Genomic DNA, 27,077 nt, shown 5'->3' with positions numbered 1-27,077 from the left:
TTTATTTATGAGTGGAAGAAAGACCATGGGACCAGCTTAATAATGAAGTGACATATAAAGGCATGTTGCCATTCAGGGCTTCGTGAATAAATATAATGTCACATCATATTGTTTGAAACTAAATCTGAGGGTTAATGAATGGATGCAGAGGCTATAGATAATATCACCATAGCCCAACACCATCTCAGATATCTGCCTCCTTCTGAGCAGGAGGAAAATAAGCTCTGTTTCACAGATATCAAACCATTTGCCATATCTTGCTGTGTCAGTGTGAAATATAAACATACAGTTTATCCTAGATGCAAAAGATATTTGCAGTCTGAGACCCTTTCAGTCTATGACCATGCAGAGTGATAATATGCAAACCACTGTCCACACTGTCTCTGGCTTTAAAGAATAACATATATTGAGGACTAATTTCAAATTTAAAAAAGCACATCTTAGAATTTGTCAAAGTCTTGTTGTAGGATTTTAGTAGCCAAGTCTGCAGTTTTTGAAAGCAATACAGAACTGTATCATCTACATAAAGTTGGCCATTACAATTTCTTATAGAGGATGAAATATTGTTAATAAATAAGTTAATAGTGAATAAGACAGGACCCAAAATGGAACCTTGTGGAACCCCCTTTGTCAGTGCTAACAAGATCGATTGTTTACCCAAAATTGCACATTGCTGTATATGACCCCTTTTCCACCCAAAATTAGCATGTTTATGCAGCACAACATATGACTTTGTCAACAGTTTAGTTTGCAACTTAAGTAATAAAAGTGACAGTTTTATGTGTAACTTTTAAACTTGATTGATGTGGACTTAACACAAAATTTATTGAAAAGAATAATTGGAGCTGATTATCAACTAGAGACTCCAGGAATTAAGAAAGAAAGGACATTTTGGAAATTGGCCTACAGTTATTCAGACCATATTTACAGCCCTTATACAGACGGAACTTGTGGTGGTAATTTCTGCTGAATAAAACACATCAAGTCTTGTCTTTTTTTAAGTTTAGTTCAGCATCTGCAGATGGACTCACAATAAATTACTGAATGACTTCAGAACACAGGAGATGCCAGTTGTTTACAAATACTGACAGCTGTGCAGTCAGGGACTTAGTTACATATGATCTTCTTTTGGTGTAAAAACAGTCCCTTAGCGAGAAAACAAAGCGATTCAGGAAGTTTTATCATGTCCTGTCCTTGAACATTGAGTGAGGCACTTGTTTAGGAACAAGAAGTAGAAAGCACTTTTTTTTTTTTTTTTCAGATTTCCTGCTTGTCCAAATCCGTCACTTTTGACAGTGCTTTTGCCGCGAGATCCTGATTCCAAAAGCAAACTTTCACATCCACTTGGTACACTGCTGGATGCTGTCAACTGAGAACACGTCTGGACAGCACTACTGCAACAGCATGACATGGACAGGCAGCTTCAGCTGAGAACCTGTCACGTCAGCATTATATGCTGCAGAATGGCTTCAGATTGAAAATGCTGCCATGCTGCCAGCAATCAAGCAATATAAGAAGTGCAAGGGTGCCTATTGGGTGCGTGTGAAGGGCGATGGATGAGTCCAACAAACCCTGGACTTTATTGGGGTAGTCTAGCGTTCGCTTCCCATCTGAATGTGATGCTTTTTTTCCATACCTTACACCTCTCACACTCTATACCTTCACCATGTGCCTCCTTCCTCTAAACCTAACCATCCATCGCAGCATGTGTGTTTGTTGATGTCTCGGTGTCAGTTGTCATGTGCTTTTTTTGCCTGAACATAGCCATGTGTAGCGTAATTCCACTATGTGCTTGTGCTAACATCACACTAATGTCATCTTAGAGTGTAATGAGCAATGCAGAAGGATACCAAGAGTGTGATTTGTAGATGTGTACGTCCACTGCAAAGCAGCAATATGTGATCACATACTGTAGGATGAGAACATTTTTATTTGTAACAGAGGCAGAGTAAAAGTGCACTGTGACCTGAAAAACTCCATAAAGCCTCTTTCTCACTGGGCAAAAAAGCCCAGTGACATTTGAAAAGAGAGGAATGTTCCTGGGCTGCAGCCTTTGGGCAGTGGTGGGTAGCTACCAGCCAACAACAGCATGCAGGTGAGTTCAGGACTTTATAAAGGGATAACACCAACTTAGTAACAGAATGCATCCAAGAGGGAGCTATGAAAACACTGCAGAAAAACTGCAAATAAAGTGAGACAAAATATCAAGCGAACAAAGCTGTTCACAAAATGAGAGTGGATCATTTTGACTTTTACTCGTGAGCATTGAAGGAGAAGATGAAAATAAAGAGTGACGTTACATCTATTTAACAGGTAGGTGCTGGCGATTAGCTTAGCTTACTGAAGTATCAGCTTTTCCATCACAAACATATATAACGTTCCTATGACAAGAGTAGTTACAGTGGCTTGCAGTGTAGGGAGGAGGGGCCTAATCTGAGTGTTTTGTTTACAAAAAGTACCCAAACATTCCTGCATAGTTTACTTTTAAAGTCAAATTAAATTGAATGCAGATGTAGTTTGTCAAATTAATCTTAAATCAAGTTCCACTTACTGGCCATTTTCCATATTATTTATACATTTTTAACAACTGATGTGAATGTCCTCTTTGATCTTTCTCTATCTGACACAGGGTGTCTACATATTTTTTTGTCTTTTTCCTTTTTCAATATGACGATATCCCTGAGTACATAAAAAAAATTGGTTTTACAGTTTGGTATGAAAGAAGTTGTCTGGCCTGCACAGAACCCTGACCTCAAACACATTCAGTATTTTTGGGATGAACTCGAACACTGACTGCAAGCAAGATCAGCCCACATCAGTGTCAGCCTCATTGATGTTCCTGTGTCAGCATGTAAGCAAATCCCTGCAGCATCTGGTTGAAAGACTGAAAGCAGAAGAGATAGCACATTCATGCTCATGTTGTTGGAACCATTTTTTCAGATCCCACCTATGGCTTTGATGTTTGGGTGTTGTGGTATAAAATTATAGGAATGTACATGTAAAACTTCAGATTCATTATTAAATCATATCATAATCATATAAATCATCTATTAAATAACTCAAAAAGGGCATTAAAACCTTGCAACATTAGTTGACTTTGAGGTGTCTCTATTTCTTGAACAATGCCTGTGGGAAACTGGTTCTGGCGAGATCTGGTTGTTTTAAAAAGAAAACATAGCTGCACATCACATGATCCATGATCTGTGGCTTATAATTTACTTGCTAACATGTCCACAGAGAATCTTCTGCTGACCTGTCTGAGCTATTTCAAGACAGGAATGGATGAAGAGAATCAGGGAGAGGAGGAAATACTGGCAGTGAGCAAGGGAGAGAGAGAGAGAGAGAGAGAGAGCTCAGTGAGGAAATAGAGCAGAAGAATATGGGCCTGACAAAAAGGAATCCAGCCTGCCTCCAGATGAGTGAGGGTTGCAAAACAACAGATTAGAGAAGCAAAGGGCTTGTTCCCATGGAAACCTTTGCCCAGGGAGATGGCGATGGGAATGCAGCATATTGTAGGTCAGACGTGCCATCAACGATCCAATCACATGTAATCTGACTTGACTTGTGGGTCAGAGACTGAGTAGTAAAGCCGGTGCCTCTTTGTGGCTGCTCTCACTGCCAGGGTTCCACAGCAGCAGTGCTGGAGGAAGTACTAGTAGTAATACCACAATATAGAAATACTCTATTACAAATTAAAATTCTTTATTCAATTTTTTTTTATTTAAGGGGAACAATTCAAGAGGATATATAACATTATGGAAAAAAATACTACAAGCTGCTCATGAATATTGCCAGGGCGTGCCAAGAAACCACTAGGTGGCAGCATCATTGTGGTAAACAGAAGCTGCCAGCGAGTGCTGATGTGAATTGGGCACAGAATTTAAACAACATTTGCAATGTAAATAAACATGCAGCCACTTTCAAAATGGATTTCATGTAAACAGTTAACACTCATAAGACAGGGAATTCTTGTACTCCTTTTCTAACTTCTTTAGTCTTCCAGTAGTTGTAGCTTATGAAAGACCTGTCCCTCAGAACTGAGAAATCCACTGGAATGGAGAAATCCAGGAAAGGAATTCTGTACATGTTGTGACAGTCAGCTAACAGTATGCCTAGCTAATGTTACATGAATATAATTCAATAAATACAAAACTTTGGATGACTAAATAAAGACAAAGAAGAGATCGTGGCAGCGGAAAATATAAGTAGTGATGAGGATGATTGTAGTGGCAATATATAGCCATATCTTTTGGAACCAGAATAGCCACTGAAACATAGAGGCAAAAAAGCATGCAAACAATTCAAAGCATGAATGAAAACATGAATATAAATTAAACCAAATATATAGTACATCAAAAGCACACGAAAACGACAATACTACATGACAGAACATAAGCAATCAGGCAACAGACAAGGTATGTACAACAAGATATAAAAATTAGCAGGCAAGAAACAGTTATGCAAAAGATATCAGCATTAGTTAACAAGGCAGTTATAGACAACAAGACATAAGCATCAGCAGACAGGACACAGTTAAGACAGAAGCAAGTCTATCTCACAGTCAGCAATAAAACAGTTTTAGTCCATGCAGAGCAAATGTAAAAACATGTATTATAGCGAAGACTAAGAACACACACAGATAATTAGACAGCCAGACAGATGAGGAAAGACAGAAAGACATGTGGAGGCTATGTATGATGACACATCTGGTTGCTTATATGTACCGAAGTGTGTTCCTTGTCAGGGAGGCTGTCCTTGTAAAAGCTAATTAGTGTTGCTATTGTAGTAGTAGCTATTGGCTCTCCCAAAAGTAGCTAGAAGTAACTAGATGATGTAATCAACTAATTTGCATAATATGAAATTCTGAGAGAGGCAAAATTAATAGAAAAGGCTGACCAGATAGTTTACAAACTAACTATTAATGTATTTACAAACTTTTTTTGTTGCCATATAACTATAATGTTAGCTTTTTTCGTTTCTTTTTTTAGTGACCTAATGAATGAAGAGCAAAACAAAAACATGGGTCTTGTAGCTTATATTTGGCCAGAGGACGAGAGGGACATGAAACTCACTGTCTGTGTGAGTGAGACTGACTGAGACAGAGTGAACCATTTGAAGGATTTTGGGGTGTGACACTAAAAAAGAGTAAATATTTAAACAGAAACATAACGTCTCTGCTGTAACCGTACAAAATCATCATCTGTGATTGGTTGTTAGCTGCACACGCGTGATTTATTTGCAGGGCAGCTCTCAAAGCAGTCACAGAGTGCGCTGCAGGTTGGGACTGCGGGGCTGCTGGTCAGACTGGCTGCATGAGTGCTGTGTGAGGGGAGAGGAGGAAGAGATGGCAGCCGCCCTCGGTGTACTTGGCTCTTGTGAGCTCAGTTGTATCGTGAACTGTGGAACAGAATGTGTTAGATGCTTTTTGCAGAGCTTTGTCAACATAATCATTCCCCTAATGACCAGAAAAAGTCGCTAGATTTGTCGCTGGTCACTTTTTTTTTTTGTCATTAAAGTTTTTATTAACTTTTCAAATGAAAAAAATAATGCAAAGAAACAAAACAAAACAAAACAAAAGCAGAGAATACTGGGATACATTGCACAGGCCAGACAAACAATTACAAACACAGGATAAAGACACATAAATAGACAGGGCATCCAATCAGCGAGAAAAATAAGCAAACACAAAACACCATATGTTGTGACTGGGATAATACAATATTATTATGATATAGTTATACAGGAGATCCTGGTAATGTTGGGGTCTGCACAGTGTCTTGGTCCGTTCTTATGTGGGCCCAAAAGCAGTCCCAGGAAGTGGTCCCATTTTCTGTATTCTCCTTTAATCTATACAGCATAGATTCGTGAGATGCTGTCTCTATCATTACATCTACCCAGTCTTTCAGGCTTGGGCTTCTGTCCGTTTTCCAGAGTCTTAAGATAATTCTGGATGCAGTGATCAAACCAACCATAATGTCAAGTCAAGTCAAGTCAGTTTTATTTATATAGCCCATTATCACAAAACATGGTTTGCCTCAGAGGGCTTTACAGTGTACGACATCCCTCTGCCCTTAGACCCTCACATCACCCAAGGAAAAACTCCCCAAAAAGAACCCCTGTAACGGGGAAAAAAAAGAGGAAGAAACCTCAGGAAGAGCGGTAGAGGATAGTGAGGGATCCCTCTTCCAGGACGGACAGACGAGCAATAGATGTCGTAAATAGCAAATGAAATACAATAATGGAAAAAAAGGAAAGAGAGAGAGAGAGGGGGAGAGAGGGTGGGGGAGAGAGGGGGGGGGGCACAGCAATAATAGAAACAGATGCATGTCATATTACAATAATGGTAGGTGTGGAATTAGTAATTGCTCTCTATGATGATGTTGATAGAGATGATAACAGTCTCATGCATATGTTGAAAGGGAAGTGTCCAAAGGCAAGATCACAGCATTGGCGCAACCAGGACCAGACCACGATCAGGGCGAGCGGGGGGCACAGAATCAGTACAGCCACAGCACGAGCACAACCAAAGGCAGGGTCGCGGCATCAGCACAGCTATCACCACGGTCAGGCACAGTCAAGGTTACGGCCAGGATCCAGGGAAACTAGGAAACAAGGGAGCAGGAATGCTCCCGAGAGGCTAATGACGGAAAAGGCACTCTTTGAGACATTCTGCACTTGAGTTTTATCACCCAGAAGATAAAGATCTGGGGTCAGGGGGATTGTTGACCCGAACCAGCTACTCAAAACTTGAACAACTTTACTCCAAAAAGGTGCCACCAGAGAACACTCCCAGATACAGTGAAGGAAAGTTCCAACCTCTGTTTTACAATTCCAACAAAAGTTGTCCTTTAACAGTTTCATTCTATAAAGTCTCGATGGGGTGTGGTAGTACCTGTGCAAGATCTTATATTGTATGAACTTTGCTCGAGCCTCCTTGATATGTTTTCCACAATCCGACAGAATTTTCAGCCATCTATCCTGTGGTCGCTGGTCACTTTTGACTAATTAAGCAGCCAAGGGGGTCGGAAAAGTTGCTAGATATAGCGACAAAATCGCCAAGTTGGCAACACTGAAGCTAATTGGCTGATTGAGCCATTCCTTCTTGCAAACAGTGTCTCCTTGGGTTGTACATCTGGTTGACCTGTCATTTTCAGTTTTCTGTATTATGAAGGTGCTTAATGGGGTATCCTTCTGCATCTGCTCTGTACATTCCAGGATGCTGCTACTGTGATATCAAGACAAAGACATGATGGGATTACTCTGCACATGGTTATGTTAAGATAACAAAAGCACATGGCAACCAATGCAAACAAACGCACATGCTGGCACAGATGGTTTCAGTTTAGGGAAAGGAGGCTCATGGTAAGGTGCAGAAAAAATATCACAATCAGATGGGAAATTAACACCAGACTCCCACATGTAAGTCTGGGGATTGTTGGACCCATCCTCTGCCCCTTCTGCCCACATATAGACACCCTCGTGCTCCTTACATCAAGGCGTGACTGGCAGCATTTCAACCTGGCACCATCCTGTGGTATGCTGTGTGGATGTGACAGGTTCAATCTGGCCCGGTTCTCTCCAGGGTCTCCAGCTTCCTCCCACTTTTCAAAGACATGCAGGTCACGTTGATTGGTGACTCTGAATTGCCCTTAGGTGTGATTGTGTGCATGAAAGGTTGTCTGTCGATACGTCGGCCCTGCGATAGTCTGGCAACCTGTCCAGGGTGTACCCCGCCTTCCGCCCGATGACACCTGGGATTAGCTCCAGTCCCCCACGACCCTTGCGAGGACAAGCAGTTATGGAAAATGAATGAATGAATGAAAAAAAGATTCCTCAAAGAATTACACAGTATCTCGCCAAGTCACTCTCACCATTCACTGTGCCTCCCACCTGCCTTATATTTCATCAATACTGGCAGCATTTCAATCTGACGTTGTTCTTTGGTGTAACATGCATACGCAACAGGTTGCATCCGGGAGCTTTCTCAGCCTGCCTGTCTGACACAGCAGGTGCTGCCCGGTGGCATATAATAACAATGCAACTGGTTCTGTCCGACTGCGTTGATCCAGGGTTTGTATCATGCACATGTGAAATGCCTTTTGGCATCAAATATGCCAAAAGCACTGTCAAAATGCCAGTATTTGACAAGTTCAGAATGAGAATGGGCTGGTAATGCCAATTGCCCCCCGCAGTGCAACACATACTCTTCACATAGAGTTAATCAGGTTCTTGAATGTTGACCCCCTCCTCTTAAATGAAATGGAATTAGAACACACTGGCATCCAGAGCATCAGAAACACGCTCAGTGGGTGACATGTCTGGTAAGCAGGCAGTGCAAAAATTTGGATGTTTACAGCCACCAGGAATTGTGTACAGATCCTTGCAACACGGGGCCGTGCATTATTGTAGCTGGATAATATATGTGTTACACATATATTGATGTAAAAAACCTTCAATAAGTGAACAAAATGTCATCTATGTTAAAATTACACTGAGCTGCAAAAAAGAAAAAATTCCCATCCAAAATGAAAATGATATATAAATAAAAGCTGTACATGAAGAGCAGACATGTTTGAAGGATTTTGTCGATAAGCTTGAATGCTCTACAGTGGAGTGTTCAGGACAACATTAAGTCTACAGCTCTATCTAGTGGTTGGAGAGGTAAGTGCACACAAATGCATCATTAAAAAGCAACAAGTAACAGCTTTTAGACCCTGACAGCTCCAACTCCAACACCACCTGATATCCGCTGTGGTTAATGGACAGCACTTTGCTCCAGCACTGACAGCTTCATCCAACACACAAATCAAGCATCAATGTTCACATGTGGACAGGAACAGGTGGAAGCTGTTTTTCTTGGTCACCTGGGTTCAGGTGAAAGCTAAGGGAGCATAAAGACCAGAATGCAGGAAACCCACTCACTCAGACCAGGAGCTTCTTACAACATAAGTGGCGAGGAGCATCCTACACCTAGACATCTTGTTAGGGCAGAGGAGGAGAGAATTGGAGTCAGCAGGTCTGAAGGCCAGTCCAGGGCCCAACTAAAGACGAGTACTGCCCACTCAACAAGGACCACCAGGAGAATGGAAATAGACAACGTCATCTGTCTGCCTAGTTTCTAAGATGATGCATGGTTTAATTCCTCCTCTATCCAGCTTCATCACTTTTAAATCTGCCACAAACAAAAGTCACAAGAGGTTCAGCTAGGGTGGACTGCACAATCCCACTCAGGAAATCTGTATTAAGTCAGGCTGTCTTTTCCTCCAGAGCATCCTGTCAATGGGAGTCCCCATCACTGAAATGTAATGTGAAGAAATGGCTTATTGAGAAGCAACAATGTCAGCAATAATGTTAGGCTGATTTCACCTTATTTTAAAATGACTATACACATACTGTATCTGTACAATCTGCTATTTGGATTTTATCTGCTCATATTGTTTATTTAATTAAATTAAAATGTGATATAACTCCTGTAAAATTAACCTAAAACGGCTGTCCAAGACATACCCAAAGTAAACTGAGAGCTGTCCTTGTTTCATTTTTAGTACATGAACTTGCATGGTCTCATTTGAAAAGTAATACTCAGAATCACTGTCACAGTCAGAATAACTGTAAGTGCTTTAGTCATTGTGTTACATAAGTGTAAACACACTAAAATAAAGATCCTCGCCCATTTTTTTGAGGAAAAAGATGCTGCAGATGACTGTAACTGGCAGGTATTCACTGCTGCACCATAGTATAAGAGCAAACCAAATCAAGCTGAAAGTTGATAACAATATTACAGAAAATTGGTATTTCACGTATGGATGTATGAGTATGTCTAGGCGTTTTCAAAAAGGGACATAGGGACAAATACTACCATATAATAAAAGACTAATCAAATATCAGTTAGCTAAATAAATCATGCATAAAAAAAGCATCCCCACATTTGTATGCACCATAATTTAATACACAATTATCATAGTTATTCTCAGTCCCATGAAGAAACTTAAAGTTAAAGTTAAAGTAAATTGTGTTGACAGTGTGTGCTTTATATCAATATTAAATTATAATTTCCTCAGCAGGATATTAGGCGAGAGGACATATATGTGTTAAAACAGCATTCTGTTGGGGGTTTAAATGATTATTTGTTGAAATAGCCACTAAATGAATATTTACTTTGTTTAACGTCAAATATGAATAAAACCAAAGTGAGGCTGGCCTACAATCATGGCTGAGTGAAATGTCTTACCTTTCTAACTGATGTTTTTATATATGTCATTTCAGCTGCTTCAAAGTGCATTTTCTCCCTGTGGAATTGCACCTAAATGAAAATCAAAATGTAGGCTATTCAATCCACCATTTTTTTACCTGTATGCTATGATTTTAATAAAGTGCTGTTAATGTTTAGTCAGTGGACATTTGCAGTCAAACTTGCGCATTGACACAAATGACACGGGCAGCGATTTCTCCCATGCCACTTTTCTCTCCTTAGCTGTTACTTTTCTTTCTTAATATGGGCTCATATTCTCCGTGGGCAGCATGAGGACCTCTAGTTCCAATGGGGTAAAGTAGCTTGGTTTCTGTTTCTCAGCAGTTGCCATGGTGAATCGAGGTATCGGGGCTCCACTGATGATGGCTTTTTATTGAGGTCGTGCACATGCTGAACTCACGGTGAACAAACTCAGAGTTGATTGAACTTATTCAGATCAGCTGTTCTGGAACTGAATACCCAGAGTTTCCCATCTCGGAGTAAACTGACTCAGAGTTCAGGGTTAGACCCAGAGTTTGTTGAACCTCCTTTCTTGAATACCCCCAGGTCTGTTCGGTAAAAAAAACACTCACCAATTCACAATTCAAACTAAAGTTTGTTTTTGTCGAAATATACAGTAACACACACACGCAGACGGACACACACACACACACACACATATATAATATAATATAATATAATAAAATACTCACTTATCAAGGGTGATAATCCTCTCCATCCATGAATAGCTCCTCCGCCACAGAGTCATGCAATTCCTCTGTTCTGAGATTATTCGACATTCGACGCTCTCGGCGACGAGTAACCTCCTCCATTGCCTCATCAACAGTATATTTTGTTTTAGCAGTCCTTTTGGCCATATTCACTCTTTTTTCTCTCCAAAACTACTGATGAAAACTAGCTCCCCAGCTAGCACAGGTGTATTTACTTTTGTTTAAATGTTGATTAATGTGCCTTTTTCCCTACTTAGTCAATAAGTTAAAAATTACAGGTCAAAGTTCATTGACCTTTGCTCTGAAGAAAAAACAAGGAGGACACTGACATCTGACACCAGAGGCAAGTTTTACCATCCCCCCACATACTCTCCCAGCAGGGGCTGGCTCAATTTGCGGCAGCGGCACCTAACTGTGGCACCTCGTGTGGCACCCCCAGATGCCGCAGTTAGGTGCCGCTAGCAGTCGCAGCAGATGCCACTGGTTGCCGAGACGTGCCGGGAGGTGCCAGGAGGTGCCAGTGCTTGTGCCACTGATTGCCACGAGGTGGCGGGAGGTGCCAGGAGGTGCCAGTGCTTGTGCCACTGATTGCCACGAGGTGCCGGGAGGTGCCAGTGCTTGTGCCGCGGTTTGGCGGAGGTGCCGCGAGGTGCCAGTGCGTGTGTTGCGGTTTGGCGGTTTTTAATATAGCCTACTCACAAAATTAATATATTACAAGGTGACAAAATTATCTGCAGCAGCGGAAAAATCCGCCGAAAAGGGGACACGAGGATGATATCAGCTTTCTCTCATCCCACTGTCTCTCCGCTGTGTGTGTATTCACAGGCTGTCAGCGCACACACACACACACACGCGTGTTGTCAGGTTTCAGCGCGGCCACGAGCAGTAAGCAGCTGCGTTTTCTTAGTCACAACGAGCACAGAAGTGAGTCCACGTCCACTGCATGTTGTAGAGTGGAGAGGAGTGAGAGAAATGACACTGGAGAGAAAGGAGATTTTTGAACTATTCGATTGTTAACAGAAAAAAAAAAAAAAAAAAAAAAGGAAAGAAAACATAAAATGTTCTGTTCTATATCTGTTGATTTTTTAAAAATTAGTTTCTTAATCGGAAAAACTGACTGATGGGGAGACCGCAGATACTGCAGTTTTTGAGCCCCTGGTGTAAATATTCCTGTTTTTGATGACACAAATCTTCTTTGATAATCTTTGTAGATACCCTTTTTTAGAAACAACATGTGGCTGTGTCTGTATAACTTTTTTTTGCTGTAGTCATTTATTGTCATTGCAATTGTGTGTTTCGAACAAGGATAATTGATTATTGTGATTATATGTATATTTTTTCATTGAGGTCACATTGTTGTTTAAATAACCCGATGATGATTGGATGTGGATAAATGACCACTCCCTACTTAAGATGGCTTTTCTGGAACAAAAAACTGTTTGCCTGATGGTGGTGTAGCACCGAAACGTCGCAAAAAAATTATAAATTGCAAGTTGGACATTGTGGGAGCCTTTTTTGCACAATTCTCTTAAATCACTTCTGCCCTGTTCATAACTTTTTCATAATTTTGAGGGACTTAACCCTTGAAATGCCATTTTGAAGGCCCACAAGGTCATTTCTTGTGGATAAAGTAGGCTGTAAAAACACTGAAGTTAATCTATTTCCACCTTTCCATTGAAATAGTTTTTAATCTACATTTCTTGACAAATGCAACCATTCAAGATGGACAGAATAAAAGTAAACATTTTTATAACATTTTAAATTTTTAATAAAAGATTTCAACAAGGTTGTGTGCGTGCGTGTGTGTGTGAGTGAAATCTAGTGTGACATTGCTGGTGTGTATGAGGATCACTCCTCAAATCTTGAGAAAACTTTTAACTGTCTTTTGTCAACAAGCTCTTCAGTGAACACTTCAGTGAGTCTGTCTTTTTTTGGAAAGCAAAAGTCAGCTGTTCTGCTGGAGAGGTCTCGTCATGTTCACCGTCCCAAGAGTGCAGTTCCGCAAGCAGTTCCTTTTTCTCCTCTTCATCCATGGAAAGGACAGCAGGAACTTTTAGTGCCCCCTCAAACTGTGTCTTGCGGCACCAGTCAGCTCCTGTGTTTAGCACCTCCGCTCCTCTCATTTCTCTCACTCCTCTCCACTCTACTCTACAACAACAGTCTCCTATTTCCGTTTGCAAAAACTCTCACAGGCAGGGCAGCACTAGACTTTTTAAAAGCTCTGAAATACAGATGCATTACACAGCATTAACTTTCTCTTTGTCAGCTGCAGGAAGCTATAGTGGAAAATAAGAAAGCTGCCTTTGTAAAAAATGTGATTAAATAAAACAAAGTAGTGCAGAACTACAGCCTGGTGCGGGGCTTAACGTAGGGTCTGTCAAACACCGGTCAATTGTCTTCAGGCTGTCACATACAGGGGACGTGGACTCACTTCTGTGCTCGTTGTGACTGAGAAAACGCAGCTGCTTACCGCTCGTGGCCGCGCTGAAACCTGACAACACGCGTGTGTGTGTGTGTGTGTGTGTGTGTGTGTGTGTGTGTGTGTGCGCGCTGACAGCCTGTGAATACACACACAGCGGAGACAGTGAGATGAGAGGAAGCTGATATCATCCTCGTGTCACCTTTTCGGCGGATTTTTCCGCTGCTGCAGATAATTTTGTCACCTTGTAATATATTAATTTTGTGAGTAGGCTATATTAAAAACCGCCAAACCGCGGCACACGCACTGGCACCTCGCGGCACCTCCTGGCAAGCAGTGGCACAAGCACTGGCACCTCCCGGCACCTCCGCCAAACCGCGGCACAAGCACTGGCACCTCCCGGCACCTCGTGGCAATCAGTGGCACAAGCACTGGCACCTCCCGGCACCTCCTGGCACCTCCCGGCACGTCTCGGCAACCAGTGGCATCTGCTGCGACTGCTAGCGGCACCTAGCTGCGGCATCTGGGAGTGCCACAAGAGGTGCCACAGGTAGGTGCTGCTGCCGCAAATTGAGCTTGCTGTCTCTCCAAAATTAGATTGTTCTTCCCTAGTTTTTTTTCTTTTTTTCCCTAAACATTCTCCCCTTGCAGTTCTCTAAATTTACCGATTTCTTGCAATTTGTGCAACATTTCTTATTACGTGGCTTACTGCCTTTTTCCCTCCCAATTTGCTCAGAGTTCAAAGGTTTAAATATTTGTGACAGGTGTCTGAAAGTAGCACAGTGAAAACTGATGTCACTCCAGGTTAGTTAAAGAATTTCCACAACAGTTAACCCTACGACATCCCTCTTATATGGTGATGAAGAGATAAGTGATGCATGTGTGGAATTAAGATGATTTGATTGTTGAGGATGAGTGCTGAGCAGATTTCCATTCTACAGCCTCCTTACATTTGGCTCTGTGGCAGAAACTCCCAGCAGATTATGATGTCACAGTGGAGTGGGAATAGAATCAACCCTTCATCTAGAGCAAGGGATCACAGTCAGGATTAAGTGCATGGAGGTAATGGTCTGCAGCCAGCCAGTGCTCAGGAGCAGCAGAGTTCATGCAGTCCTGCTGACCTCTTATCTGTGGACCTCGCAGGAAATTATATTGTGGAGTTTTGCTGTCTGATGAAGAATGACACAAAGATAACGAGAGACCTCTGAGGCTTGTTTCCCTTCTTTGGTAAGTTAAATATCTGTTCTGTGTTACCTTGTGTTTTCTGGCAAATTAAACTTGTCAGTAGAAAAAGAAAGTCTTCGTTAAATTACATGAAAAACATGCCTCAGGGGTTTGCGCTTTATTTTGCAGTACGCTCATTCTGTAATTCTAGTAATACCTTTTACTAACATTAAACTTTTCTCTAGACTACGTCTGTTGCCCACAACAGCCAGTAGGCAAGATGAAGGTGAAATGGACCATGCTGGGCATGGTTGTCTTCTTCCTGCTCTCTGTGGTCATGACCTGCTGCTTCATATGGCAATACAGGATGCCAAAGCTGAAGACAGGTACAGATTTACACCCTAAGAACACACAACACTTTAAAGGGATAGTTCAGTCAGCATGCCCCCAGTTTAAAGAAGCAGGCTGGAAACATGGAAGCTCAGCAATGTACTGATGTGGAGGGGTCAGCAACAAAACATATGTTAGACACCTAAAAAGGTTCCACCTAAAAAAAAAAAGACGACTGGTCGACTGATGGAAGCAGCAGTCGACCAGCAGCTCCTGAGTTCTTTGAGCTAAAATTGCTGTTTTTCTCTTAGAGTCTGGTGGCTTTGCACAGATAGGGATCTTATGCCGTTGACAACTTTCCTATTGAAGCAGGCTGTCTGGCAGAAAGGTAAAGTGGTTAAAATAATGTTAATATAGTGTACACTTTAACTGATATTGACTGATAATTTAGGTGGGACTTTTTTTGAGAGACCTAAATATGTTTTGTTGCTGACCCCCATCTATAGCAATATATTGCTGAGCTTCCATGTTGGACTCCAGCCTGCTTCTCCATCATGGGGGTGTGCTGACTGACATCTACTATATGTAATACACTGACCTAAGTTCCTCATACAGCACCACTTCAAAAAACCTGAACTATCGCTTTAAGACATAAGGTGTGACTACTTTTGGGCCTGGGACTTCCTTAGCCTCTTTGGTATAATTGCTCGTTTGCAGAAGCTGCTGCAGGATTACACTGAGCTGGAAATAGTAGCAGCAGGATTAGCAGCCGTGTTAAAGCACACTTTAAATTGTACTGAGAGACAGGAGGGGGAGTGAAGGTGGAGCAGAGCAGGGGTGGATCTGACAACAGTCACTGCTCTCAGCTGCTCATGTGTTGGATGTGATATATATCTTGATTTGGCTGACAGGCTGGGTGTTCAGGGTGTTGTGTCTGACTGTGTCAAACATGCTGCACCTGAAGGACTCAATAAGTCACAACAACAAGTAAAAACAGCAGCAGGAATACTGTCCTAATATGAAACTGTATCAGATAATGTGCAGTATTATTAATAATGTCATGAAGTTTTAGTACAGATAGGTCTTAAATACAAGTAACAGGCCGAGAGTTAAATGTGTGTCGTCACAGTTAACCAGCCTTCCAACTAGTTTTTCTCACTTTTCGGGTCATACTAGTCATTTACTGTTACTAAAATGTCAGTGAAAAAGTATCCAGTAAATCATTAATACATTGAAAAACCTTGGATAAAATTCCACTCCCATGTTTTTGAGGTTGAGACAGAGATCTCAGAATGTGAACAATGAAACACAAACTGTCATAATTTCAGTGAACGGAGCCTTAAATATGCCTCTGTGAGAGAATGTTTAAATGTTTTATGTGAAAATGTTTAATGCTCTTGCTAGTTGTGTGTCTGTTTATATGCTAACCTTTTTTGAAAGGCATTTTTATGAGTAACCACTGCATGGGTCACTCACCTGAGGGAGAAATGTGAAGAGTTGTCAACAGTGGAATGATCTGATTTCTAAAGGAAAGGACAACCCAAAAATAGTGCACTAACTATGAATCTTGCAATGCTAGCAAGATTCAGATTAGCAAGATTCATCCAGACAACAAATACAAGATGGACAGATCTTGGAGGGGGAAGAAAAGATCATCAGTCAAACAGGTCCATCCAATTCCCCAGAAAGGGAAGCATTCAGTTCATGTTTATGAAAATGTCATTTCAATTTAGTTACTCTTACCTCTTTTTGTTGTCTGTTTTTTTTCTTTCATCTCTCTATTGCTGAAAGTTGGTCAAAGGCCAAACATGTTTTGCTTTGAGTTCGTTAAACACAAGATAAAACATTCAGATTTAGTTAGCCATTTTCCTTATGTATCTGCAAACATTGAAAAGTCAAAATACTGTTATCCCAGCCCACAGCAGAAAATACAAAAATGTATGTTAAAGCAACTATCTAAATATAATAAGAATAGGCTCAATACATGAACAATAGAAAGCATTGCAGTCAAGCCAAAAAAACAAAAACAAACCGTAAGTCCCTCAGTTAAATGACATCCCCTTTTTGCACAAGGACCTCCCCTTTTTTGAATAACAAACAGTCCTTAAGAATAAAAGGATAAAAAGCCATAGATCGCTAGTTTCAAAAGAAAGTTTTTCAGGCTAAATAAGGTGCCAGAGTGCATAAAACAGCATCAGAATAGATGTTTTATACATGATAAGTCTGCCTTTTTCCCACAGAAGTCATTGTAAAACAAGCAGCAGCAGAGAAGATGTGCCCTGTCTTCCCTGAGCCTGTGCCCCTCAAACATCCCATCACATCTCTGAGGGTGGCCTTAGAAAAGGTACATTTCTGTCTAGTAGTTTTTGTCAGTCATGTACTGTTTTTTAAATATATAAAGTTATACTTAATCTCACTGAAGTTTCTCCTAACAGGTAGATGTACTCCTGAGCTCAAGCGTTCACAGCACCAAGCTGCCGGCGATATCAGCTATCGTGGTTTTAAATGACTCTGTTTTGTGGAATGGAAACTTTGGCAAGAAGAACAGTAGTGAGCCCTCCTCATCTGCACCCAACGAGTACACAGTGTACAGGTGAGATTTACTGTCACGCAGTGTGTAATAATAATAATAATAATAATAATAATAATAACTTTATTTATATAGAGAGGAGTTTCATGCATATGCAACATGACTAAAAAGAGCCAAAAAGCAATACTGAACTAAAGCCAGACAAACGAGAGAGTCAATCACAAAACAGAAGTAACATCAGCAACACAGCCTAGCATGAATAAATGCTGTTTGAAGAGCATTTGCAGTAAAACACAGAATTAATAGTACTTGTAATAGACTTAAAACATTGCCGGGGCAGAATAAAAATAAATACATAAATAAAGAGAATATAAATACATGCATAAATAAATGAAATAAAATAAAATATATTAATAGAAGAAATAAGTAAATCATTTTAAAAAGAATTAAGATCAGATAAAATAGAATTAAGAGAAGAAAAGATAAATAAATAAAAATACTGATGTATGTATATATATATATATATATATATATATATATATATATATATATATATATATATATATATATATATATATATATATATATAATAGACAACATCACATAAATGCAAGTCTATAAAAAATGGGTTTTAAGAAGTGATTAAAAAGAAGTCACAGAATCTGCAAACCTTATCTCCTCGGGCAGGTCGTTCCAAAGGCTATGGGCCCTGATGTCACCCTTAGTTTTAAGCCTAGACTTTGGAACGACCAGAAGGGCCCCACCTGAGGATCTAAGGCTGCGCACTGGCTCATAAGGAGTCAACATTTCTGATATGCAAATTGGTGCTAGGCCCAAACAAGCTTTAAAAACAATCAGTAGAATCTTAAAATCAATTCTAAAATGTACAGGAAGCCAGTGGAGGGAAGCAAGGATTGGAGTGATATGATGTCGTCTGTTAAAACCTGTGAGAAGCCTAGCTGCTGCATTGAGAACTAGTTGGAGGCGGGAGAGTGATTTGTGGTTAATACCTGAGAGAAGGGAGTTACAATAATCAAGTCTGGAAAAGATGAATGTATGAATAATTTTTTCCAAGTGTGACTGTGAAAGTAGTGGTTTGATTCTGGAGATCAATCTTAACTGGAAGAAGCAGGACTGAACAATGTTTTTGACATGTGGCAGGAAGGACAGTTGTGAGTCAAAAGTTACTCCGAGGTTACTGGCAGTGGGCTTCAGATTTGTGGAGAGGGGACCTAGGGCATTTATAATATGGTTGGCAGGGTTTGGGGGTGAGAAAAATATGACTTCTGACTTTGAGTTATTGAGTTGCAGGTGATTTTGAGCCATCCAACAGTTGATATCGTTGAGGCAGTCTAAGACAGCAGCTAGGCTTCCCGGGTCATCTGGTCTAAGTGGGAGGTATATCTGTGTGTCGTCTGCATAGCAATGAAAGGAAACGTTGTGGTTCTGGATTATTTTGCAGAGTGGGAGCATGTAAATAGAAAATAAAATTGGGCCTAACATTGAACCTTGCGGCACACCACAGGTAATTTGAGCAGAAGAGGAGGAGTGATTACCCATAGTGACCAAGTGGGTTCTTGCTAAAGATAAGAGTGAAACCAACCAAGTGCGATATCTTTAATACCAACCCAACTTTTTAGACGATTGATTAAAATAGTGTGGTCTACTGTGTCGAAAGCTGCACTTAGATCTAAAAGAATTAAAATTGCGCTCTCCCCTTTGTCAGCGGCTAAAAGAATGTTGTTTGTAACCTTGAGGAGGGCAGTTACAGTGCTATGTAGAGCTCTAAAACCAGACTGAAACTTCTCAAATATGTTGTTGTGACACATAAAAGATAAAAGCTGGGTGGAAACCACTTTTCCTAAAACTTTTGATAAAAACGAGAGTTTAGAAATTGGCCTAAAATGCTAAAAACAGAGGGATCAATGTTGTGTTTCTTTAAAAGAGGTTGGACCACTGCATGCCTAAAAGAAGAAGGGAAAATGAACTCTACTAGGGAACTATTAATTATCGATAAAATAACGGGCTCAACTGTGTTAAAAACCTCTTTAAGAAACTTTGTGGGAATAAAATCAAGGCGAGGTTGATTTCATTTGGGAAATGATTTTGGATAAAAAGGGTAAAGAAACTGGTCTAAAATTGTTAAAAGTATTAAAAATGTCCTTATTAACATGTAGAATACGGTCAGGGGGGTTGATTTGTTGCCTTATGTCCAAAGCCCTGCTATTAAAAAACTGTAACAATTTCTCACACATTTCTGGAGAGGCATCAATAAGATGTTGGGGGGAGGGGGAGGTAATTGTTTCAATGACTTTAAACAAAGTTCTGGGGTTGGAATGATTTGATAAAATTAAGTCAGAAAAGAATGAGGCTCTTGCATCTTCAACTGCCTTTTGATATTTTTTCATTGAATCTTTCCAGATGTCATAAAATACAGTTATACCTGTCTTTTTCCACTTTCTCTCCATTTTCCGACAGTCTCTTTTTAATTTTTGTGTGGATTCATTTAACCATGGTTGGGGAGTGGTATTAGAGTATTTGAATTTATATGGAGCAACAGCGTCCAGGACGGTCTGACAGGTGAGGTTAAAAAAGGAGACTAGCTCCTCTGTGTTAAAATTTGGGTTAAAAGCAGTTAATGAGGCAACACTAAAAAGATCAGAAAATTTGCAAGCAGACATAGACATAGAGAACAACAGGTGTGAAGGAGATTAAAATAAAATATGACAGAGATATGACAAAAGGAAGTGGGGATTTGTTTAAAGGCCAAATGCTTAGTTATTAATAATATCAGTCCTAAAAGCTGCTCAGCCAGTCCATAATATTAGCAGCTCTATCTGAACAATAATCATTACCACATGATGTAACCTGCAGTCTAATTCTTCTATCGGATAATGCATTTGATCTGAGGCTTAGAGTTAGAATTAGGATTAGACCTTCATTGAATTAGGTAAACTGCATATAGTAGCTGTTATCAATGAGACTGAAGCACTTAATAAATGAAGTGCTTACATGCTATCTGTTTAGCAGCAGGGGGAATGTGATGTATTTTTAAAGCAGGATTTATTTAATTAATTGGAATATGCATGGGTTGCACTCACTGTAATCACTGCGATTGCAGAATTGCAAGCCTCTCGAAGATCTTTCCCACTCTAATGCTATACAAGCTGTGGGAGGACGGCCTGGTGGACTCTCTGGATGACCCTCTTGAGAAGTACGCAGACAACTTCACCATGAAGGACCCGCTGGGGAAAAGTAGGGGACCAGCATCCACGTCTGTCAGGACCCTTGGCATCACCTTTCCTGCACTCACCCTGCGCAGGATGGCCAGCCAGCTCTCTGGTAAACACAAGATTGAGTGTTTTATATGACCTGGTGGCCATCTTTGATGAATCTACATCAGGAGAGCAAACATCAGATATGTGTATAGCCTGGTTCCAGCCGAATCACCACCAACATCTCTGATATGTTCAGGGATTGTTCTCCCAGAGAAACAGTTAGCAGGCTGCCATACTACTCAACCCAATCACCAGGATAAAGGCTGACATTGTATGTGTCTGCAAACCTCAGATGTGTTACATTTACACATTATTATTTACGAGATACATTTAATATTTACTTTTCAACAATGTTGTGGTTGACATTTGGTTATGTTTAGGCACAAAAATCAGCCGGTTATCATTAGGAAAAGACCATGTTTTAGCTTAAAATACCTGGTCTGGAGGGGGGCACAGTCCCCTCTGGAAAGGCAGCAATTTCTTAGTAGAGCCGTTTTTCGTGCCTAAAAAGTTGCTTAACAGGCTTTTCCCCTTGTCATGCTATTTATCATCCTCGATGATAAAGTCAGGCTATATAAAACATCACCTAACCCTTTGAAATCTTCATTTCTTTCAAAAACGTAAAAAGGGCAATGAACAAAGAAGAATAAATGACCCAAAAGTTAGCAAGAAATTGCTCATTACCTTTTTCCCCATGTTTCTGAAAGAAATTGCACCAGTTTGCTCAGCTATCAAAGGGTTAAATACTTATGAAAGGCACCTGAAAGAAGCATAAGAAACATACAATGCTAACATTTTCTTCTAGTGACTGACCTTACTACTCTGCTGAAACATGGCAACAGAAATTAACTGCTGGTCTATGACAGGACACAGACTCTAGTTTGCCCCTTGAAAGTCCAATGACCTACACCTTTATCAAACATCCTGACCTTCACACTCTTACTTTGTGCTTTGGTAAAAAAGACACACAACTGTCTCCATTTCCACTAAATGCTTCACTGGACGTAAATTGTGAAGTGCACAAACATCCAATATCCATAACTAATTCCTTACATCCTGGGCTGAAGAACTAGTTGTGTACAAATGGACAACACTGTTTGTCCACATCTTATACTTGACAAGTTCACAACAAAGCTGACATTGTTTAATCTTCCTATTAACCCATTACATTCAATCAAAAAACTCTGTAACAGTGTGTGAAGGAAGCACAATGGTCAAAATGTAGGTCTAGACTCTCACCACCATCACCATGTCATTCCCGGTGAGGACATGTCTCTGTTACCCACCACAGCACCTGAGCTAACCTGGGCTCACATGACCAAAGAGAGGAGCTATATTTACTCTGAGCTGTGTCCAGATATAGACCTAATCAGCTCTGTCCTTTCAGAATGAAAAGAGGGAATTAACAGCACGGGAGGCCCTGCTTAGATCAAGTACAAGTATATTAGGATCAGTTAGTACAATTCAGCTTGAGGAAAACATGTATGTACCAAAATGCACGGCAACCCTTTCAATAGTTGTTAAAACATTTCATTTTGAACAAAAAAAAGTCATGATGGTGCTAAAAGTTAGAGGATCACCAAAGTGAAGAATCCATTTATTGATGGAAGTATGACCAACTCTGCCACAGTAGGTGGAGCTATGCCCCTGTTCAGCTAGTTGCTATTGGACCTTCTTCTAGTTGACCTATGATGTCACATTCCAAACAAGTTAGCAAACAGCAAATGGGTTGCATGTCCATCGGTGAAACATGGATAAACTTTTCAGTGCTGTACATTTTGTATGTACTCTACCACTAGTTGTTGGTACCTTTTTCTTGTTTTGTTTTCTTGTTTTCTTCTTATTTTTTTGTTTTTCACGGCTTTCTTCTATGAATTTATGCTGTTCAACGTCCAGGTCATACCCTGGCACGGGAACTATGGAGCATGTGCCGAACGCCTAGGGCAGTTCAGGTCCAGTTGAGGCGTATACATGAAAGAGTAAATCAACCCCCAACTGCATTAACTAGGCTGTTAGCCCAACTTCAAGAAATTCAACTTAGTAAGATTTCAGTTGAACTAACATGTTCAAATATATTTTTAAAGTCCAGTTTTGGTCAGACTAACACAATAATTCCACTTTTTCTAACATCATGTAAACATAATGAACATAGCACTGAGCTTTGAAGTGAGGCTCCTTTGTTTGGATCTGTAGATCAGCCAGTCTTGCAATATTAACTTGGCCATAAGCATAAGCTCCTTCTTTATTACTGTGTTTTAAACAAGGATCTACTAGTTTGCTTTCATGCACTGTTCTAATTAACATAAACAGAGTTATGGCAATGCTAAGTGGTGGGTTAAGTTCTTCTAAAGATCCAGAATATTTTTTAAATACTGTATTTTCATGTATGTCTATGGAATAAAGTCCCTTGTTAGAAGGAGCCAATACATAAAAAGATTCATAGACAAAATAGTCCACAGATGTACTCACAAGTTTTCCTCACTTTGGTTTTCTAATATTTTAACAGGGTTACCCAGAAGATTAAGGTCAACTAATCTCCTTTGGAGTGGAGACACAGAGGCAGCCCTTAGTCTATTAAAGGATGATGTCATTGTGACAGAACCAGGGACCAAGTAAGACTCTGCTTTCTTCCTATGTTGCTCTGTTTCTACTGTGATGACCTCTGATAATCTGTGCATTCCTATACCCTGAAAAGAAAGAGGAGGTTGATGTTTATGTATAAAACAAATATTTACTATGCTTTTAGTCATTTGTATCCAGAGGTAAACTGTCAAAATTTGTGACATTATGGTCTCTTTTCCCCTAGATGCCACTACAGCAATGTTGCTTTTTCCTTATTGGCCAACATCTTGGCTCAGAAGGCGACTGGCTCAAACTTTGAGAACTGGGTATCAGAAAATATTCTGGAGCAACTCAGTATGGAAGACACTGGTTTCAACTTAACTCCAGCAATTCAGAGGCAAATGGCTGTAGGTGTGTACAGCAATGGCCAACCAGCTCCCCTCTACGACCTCGGCTGGTATCGACCTGCAGGCCAGATGTATTCCACATCAGCTGACATGGCCAAGCTCATGATGGCTCTTCTGGGCGCATACGGTGAGACTCTGCTCCGCCAGGACACCCTCAACACTATGCTAACTCCAGTCTTTCAATGCCACAGCAGCTACTTTGCCAACTTCACTGGCACACCATGGGAGATCAATGAGCAGTTGGGCTATAATGTGGTGAGGAAGGATGGTGATCTGGATGGTTATGCAGCCACCCTCTCCCTGGTGCCACGGCTCAAACTGGGCATGGTGGTACTGATGGCTGGGGTCCGGCCTGTTGACCGGGACCTTGTACGCCAGGCCTACAGCTATCTCATCCCAGCAGTGGAGAGGGCTTTCAGGGAAGGTCAACGAACGCTCAGACCACCACCCAACCCAGCTCCATATGTGGGCTTTTTCACTTACAGGAATATGACTTTCTATGAGATTAAGGTGGACACAAACGGGGTGCTGGTCATGCAGCAGTTTGGACCACAGGTGGACACAACTGTGCCATCCAAGTACCGAACTATTCGGCTGGATTACCTGCAGGACAGGGTGTTTAGGGTGGTGTTTGAGAGCCCATACCCTTGTAAGCTGAAGGTGAACAGCGCCTCTGTTTCCCTGGAGGCACAGGACAGACAGCTCTTCAACTTTTACCCCATCAACAAGAAAGGGGTGTCACCAGGGTTTGATTCCCCAGGACTCAACACTTACAGGGTGACGAGAATAGCTGGCAGACCATACTTTACTTCATAAAGACAAGAATTCAACTTACTACTTGACACTGGAAGTTTGGACATAGTCTACCCTTTATTTAGTACCTTCATCTTTGTCTTTTGTTTTCTTTTTATATATTGTTTCAGGCTTTTTCAGTTTTATAAGATATGACAGACTTTAGAGTGAAAGGAGGAGAGAGAGATGAAAACGTGCAGCAAAGGGCCAAAGTCTGACTTGAACCTGCAGCCGCTGCAGCAAGGACATAGGCTTTGTACATGGGGCACTAGCTCAACCAGGTGAGCTATTGGGTGCCCCTTGTTTTGTTTTCTTACCTTCTCCTTTTTTCTTTTGTTTTTCCTGGCTTTCTTCTACGGATTAATGCTGTTCAACTTCTAACTCAAAGCTCACTGCAGGCACTATGGAGCATGAGCAGATCGCCTAGGCCAGTTCTGGTCCAGTTGAGGCATATACATAAAAGAGTAAATCAACCCCCAACTGCATTATCTAGGCCAGAGATGTTAAACTCAAAATCCATGGGCCAAATCCATGGGCCCACGAGATGATATCAAATGTCTATTGGAACTGGCCCGCCGGTATATAGCACACGCAATGCTAATAGTAAAAATCCCAGAATGCACTGCAAGTGCGTTGGCGCGTCAATCAAGACCTGCAAGCATCCTCCTGACATTCATTAGCAACCTCATGCTGTCAATCACCACAGGCAAATATATGCTATCCCTCCCAAAAAATGGCCAAAGGAAAGGTGGACTTTGAAAACAGGAGCTCTCTAGACAGGTGGGAGGCAGAGTATCTGTTCATGAATATAAAGGACAGACCTGGTTAGATTTTCATTGAAGAAACTTATATTATATTATATTTTTTTGGCTGTTTTGTTGTTGGTCTGTGAAAAAAGGTTTCTATTAAAATGAACTGCTGAAGGCTACAAATAGAGAGAGGGACAGACAGGTTTTTTTTATTTATTTAAATAAAAAAAGAAACGAGTGCCACTGATGTGCCTTTTATTTGTAATTCGATTTCTCATGTGTTTATAATAATAGTAAGCTTTGCTTGTTCCAGATTTAAATGTAAATTTTATCATTATGAGTTTATCATTATATATCTGGAGAGAAGGGAAAACATGCTCAATTGTAGTCAATTGTAGGCCCACTGTATATTTGAGTTTGACACCCCTGATCTAGGCTGTTTGTCTAGCTTTGAGAAATTCGACTTAGTATGATTTCAGTGGGATTAACATGTTTATATGTATTTTAAAAGTCCAGTTTTAGTCAGACTAACACAATTATTGGACTTTTTCTAGTATCATGTAAACATACTAAGTAGTGTTGAATGAATTGATTAGAATTTGGTAATCAAAGGACAAAGGTCAAGGTCAACATGACCTCACAAAACATAATTCAAGAATTATTGCGCTAATTATGACAAAACTTTGCACAAAATGTCTAATATGATAAAATGATGAAGTGATAAAACTCTAAAGGTCAAAGGGTAATTTCACTGTGACATATTCGACATAAAACACTTTTCTTTCCATTACTCAATGTCATAACTCCAGAAGGGTAATAATAATAATAACAGAAGGGTAGACATTTAGTCAGATACTGAACTGATGACACTATTTTTTTAATTTAATTTTTTTATTTAACCTTTATTGACAAATTTCACCAAAAAGCACAGACTAAAAACACAACAGCAAAAACTTCAAAACAAACAGCATAAAGATTTTTACCAACAAAAGACTTAAAACAATCTGCCATTTACAAGAAATGACTAAAATTAGCAGCATTCAGTAACCAGATAAGTGCGTTCAGTAATCTTGGGTGTCCACTTTGACACTCTGCTGATTGTAGAGATCTTCTGTGCTGAAGATGTGTGTGAGGCATCCATGTTTTCACAGACATGGATGTAAACTGTTGACTGGTGTGCAGAAGCATACAACAACCACAGTACATGGCGGATATTCTAGTTTGTCCATGTTTTAACAGCCTATTACTCACTAAGCTGGGAACTTGGAACGCAGTGATTTCACTACAACTAAGTCTAATGGGTCAAAAAACAAGAGCAGTCAGACAGTTAGAAACAAACTATTGATCCATATGGTTTCCTGTGACAAGAGTCAGGATCCACCAGGGGTTTATACAACTGTAAAATATAAACTAAATGGCTAACAGAAATAACAAGCAAACAAAAAAACTAAAACTATAATCTGTACCCAAAGTTAACTAAAATTATAATCATTTTAACTGGCTTTTCTCAAATGTTTTTTTTTTCAACACTTTAAATCCTTCACAACAAAACAATCTGACTTGTCTGATCACATCTAAAGGCAAATATGTTCTATAGTGGTTATTTAAAAGGCCACATTAAAGCATACTAAGGTTTTAGAGATGGTGATGTCCGTCAGTCTGTTGGGCAACACTTTGGTCAGCAGCAACATATCTCAACAGCTCAGCTCTGCTGCTCATCCCACAAATGCAATTTCCTTACAAATGTGTCACCATTTAAAAAGGGAAATAAACAGGCTTTCCAACAGTATAAGATTTATTGCCTAGAAGCATTGTTACAACAAGGGAATAATCTACCAAACACATATTTTCTTACTTATTGTGCTATTGTGCAGTTTGGGGTTC

General features: G+C 40.4%; 1 protein-coding gene across 1 annotated transcript; it reads left to right on the top strand.

The window, feature by feature from the left end:
- The first annotated feature begins 14,465 nt into the window (after positions 1–14,465).
- Positions 14,466–25,436, top strand: LOC121946525 (beta-lactamase-like protein 1). Its single transcript, XM_088082695.1, has 7 exons — positions 14,466–14,608; positions 14,791–14,931; positions 17,116–17,219; positions 17,311–17,468; positions 20,527–20,747; positions 23,190–23,295; positions 23,490–25,436. Exons 2-7 carry the CDS (start codon positions 14,826–14,828, stop codon positions 24,466–24,468), a joined length of 1,674 nt encoding a protein of 557 aa, XP_087938821.1. The 5' UTR covers positions 14,466–14,608; positions 14,791–14,825; the 3' UTR covers positions 24,469–25,436.
- Positions 25,437–27,077: the final 1,641 nt, after the last annotated feature.

The sequence above is a fragment of the Plectropomus leopardus genome, chromosome 9 (assembly GCF_026936395.1).
Source record: "Plectropomus leopardus strain MGB_pleo_1.0 chromosome 9, ASM2693639v1, whole genome shotgun sequence".
Taxonomy (NCBI): Eukaryota; Metazoa; Chordata; class Actinopteri; order Perciformes; family Serranidae; genus Plectropomus; species Plectropomus leopardus.
Note: the sequence above shows the minus strand (reverse complement) of the source record. Positions and strands in the feature narration are given on the sequence as shown.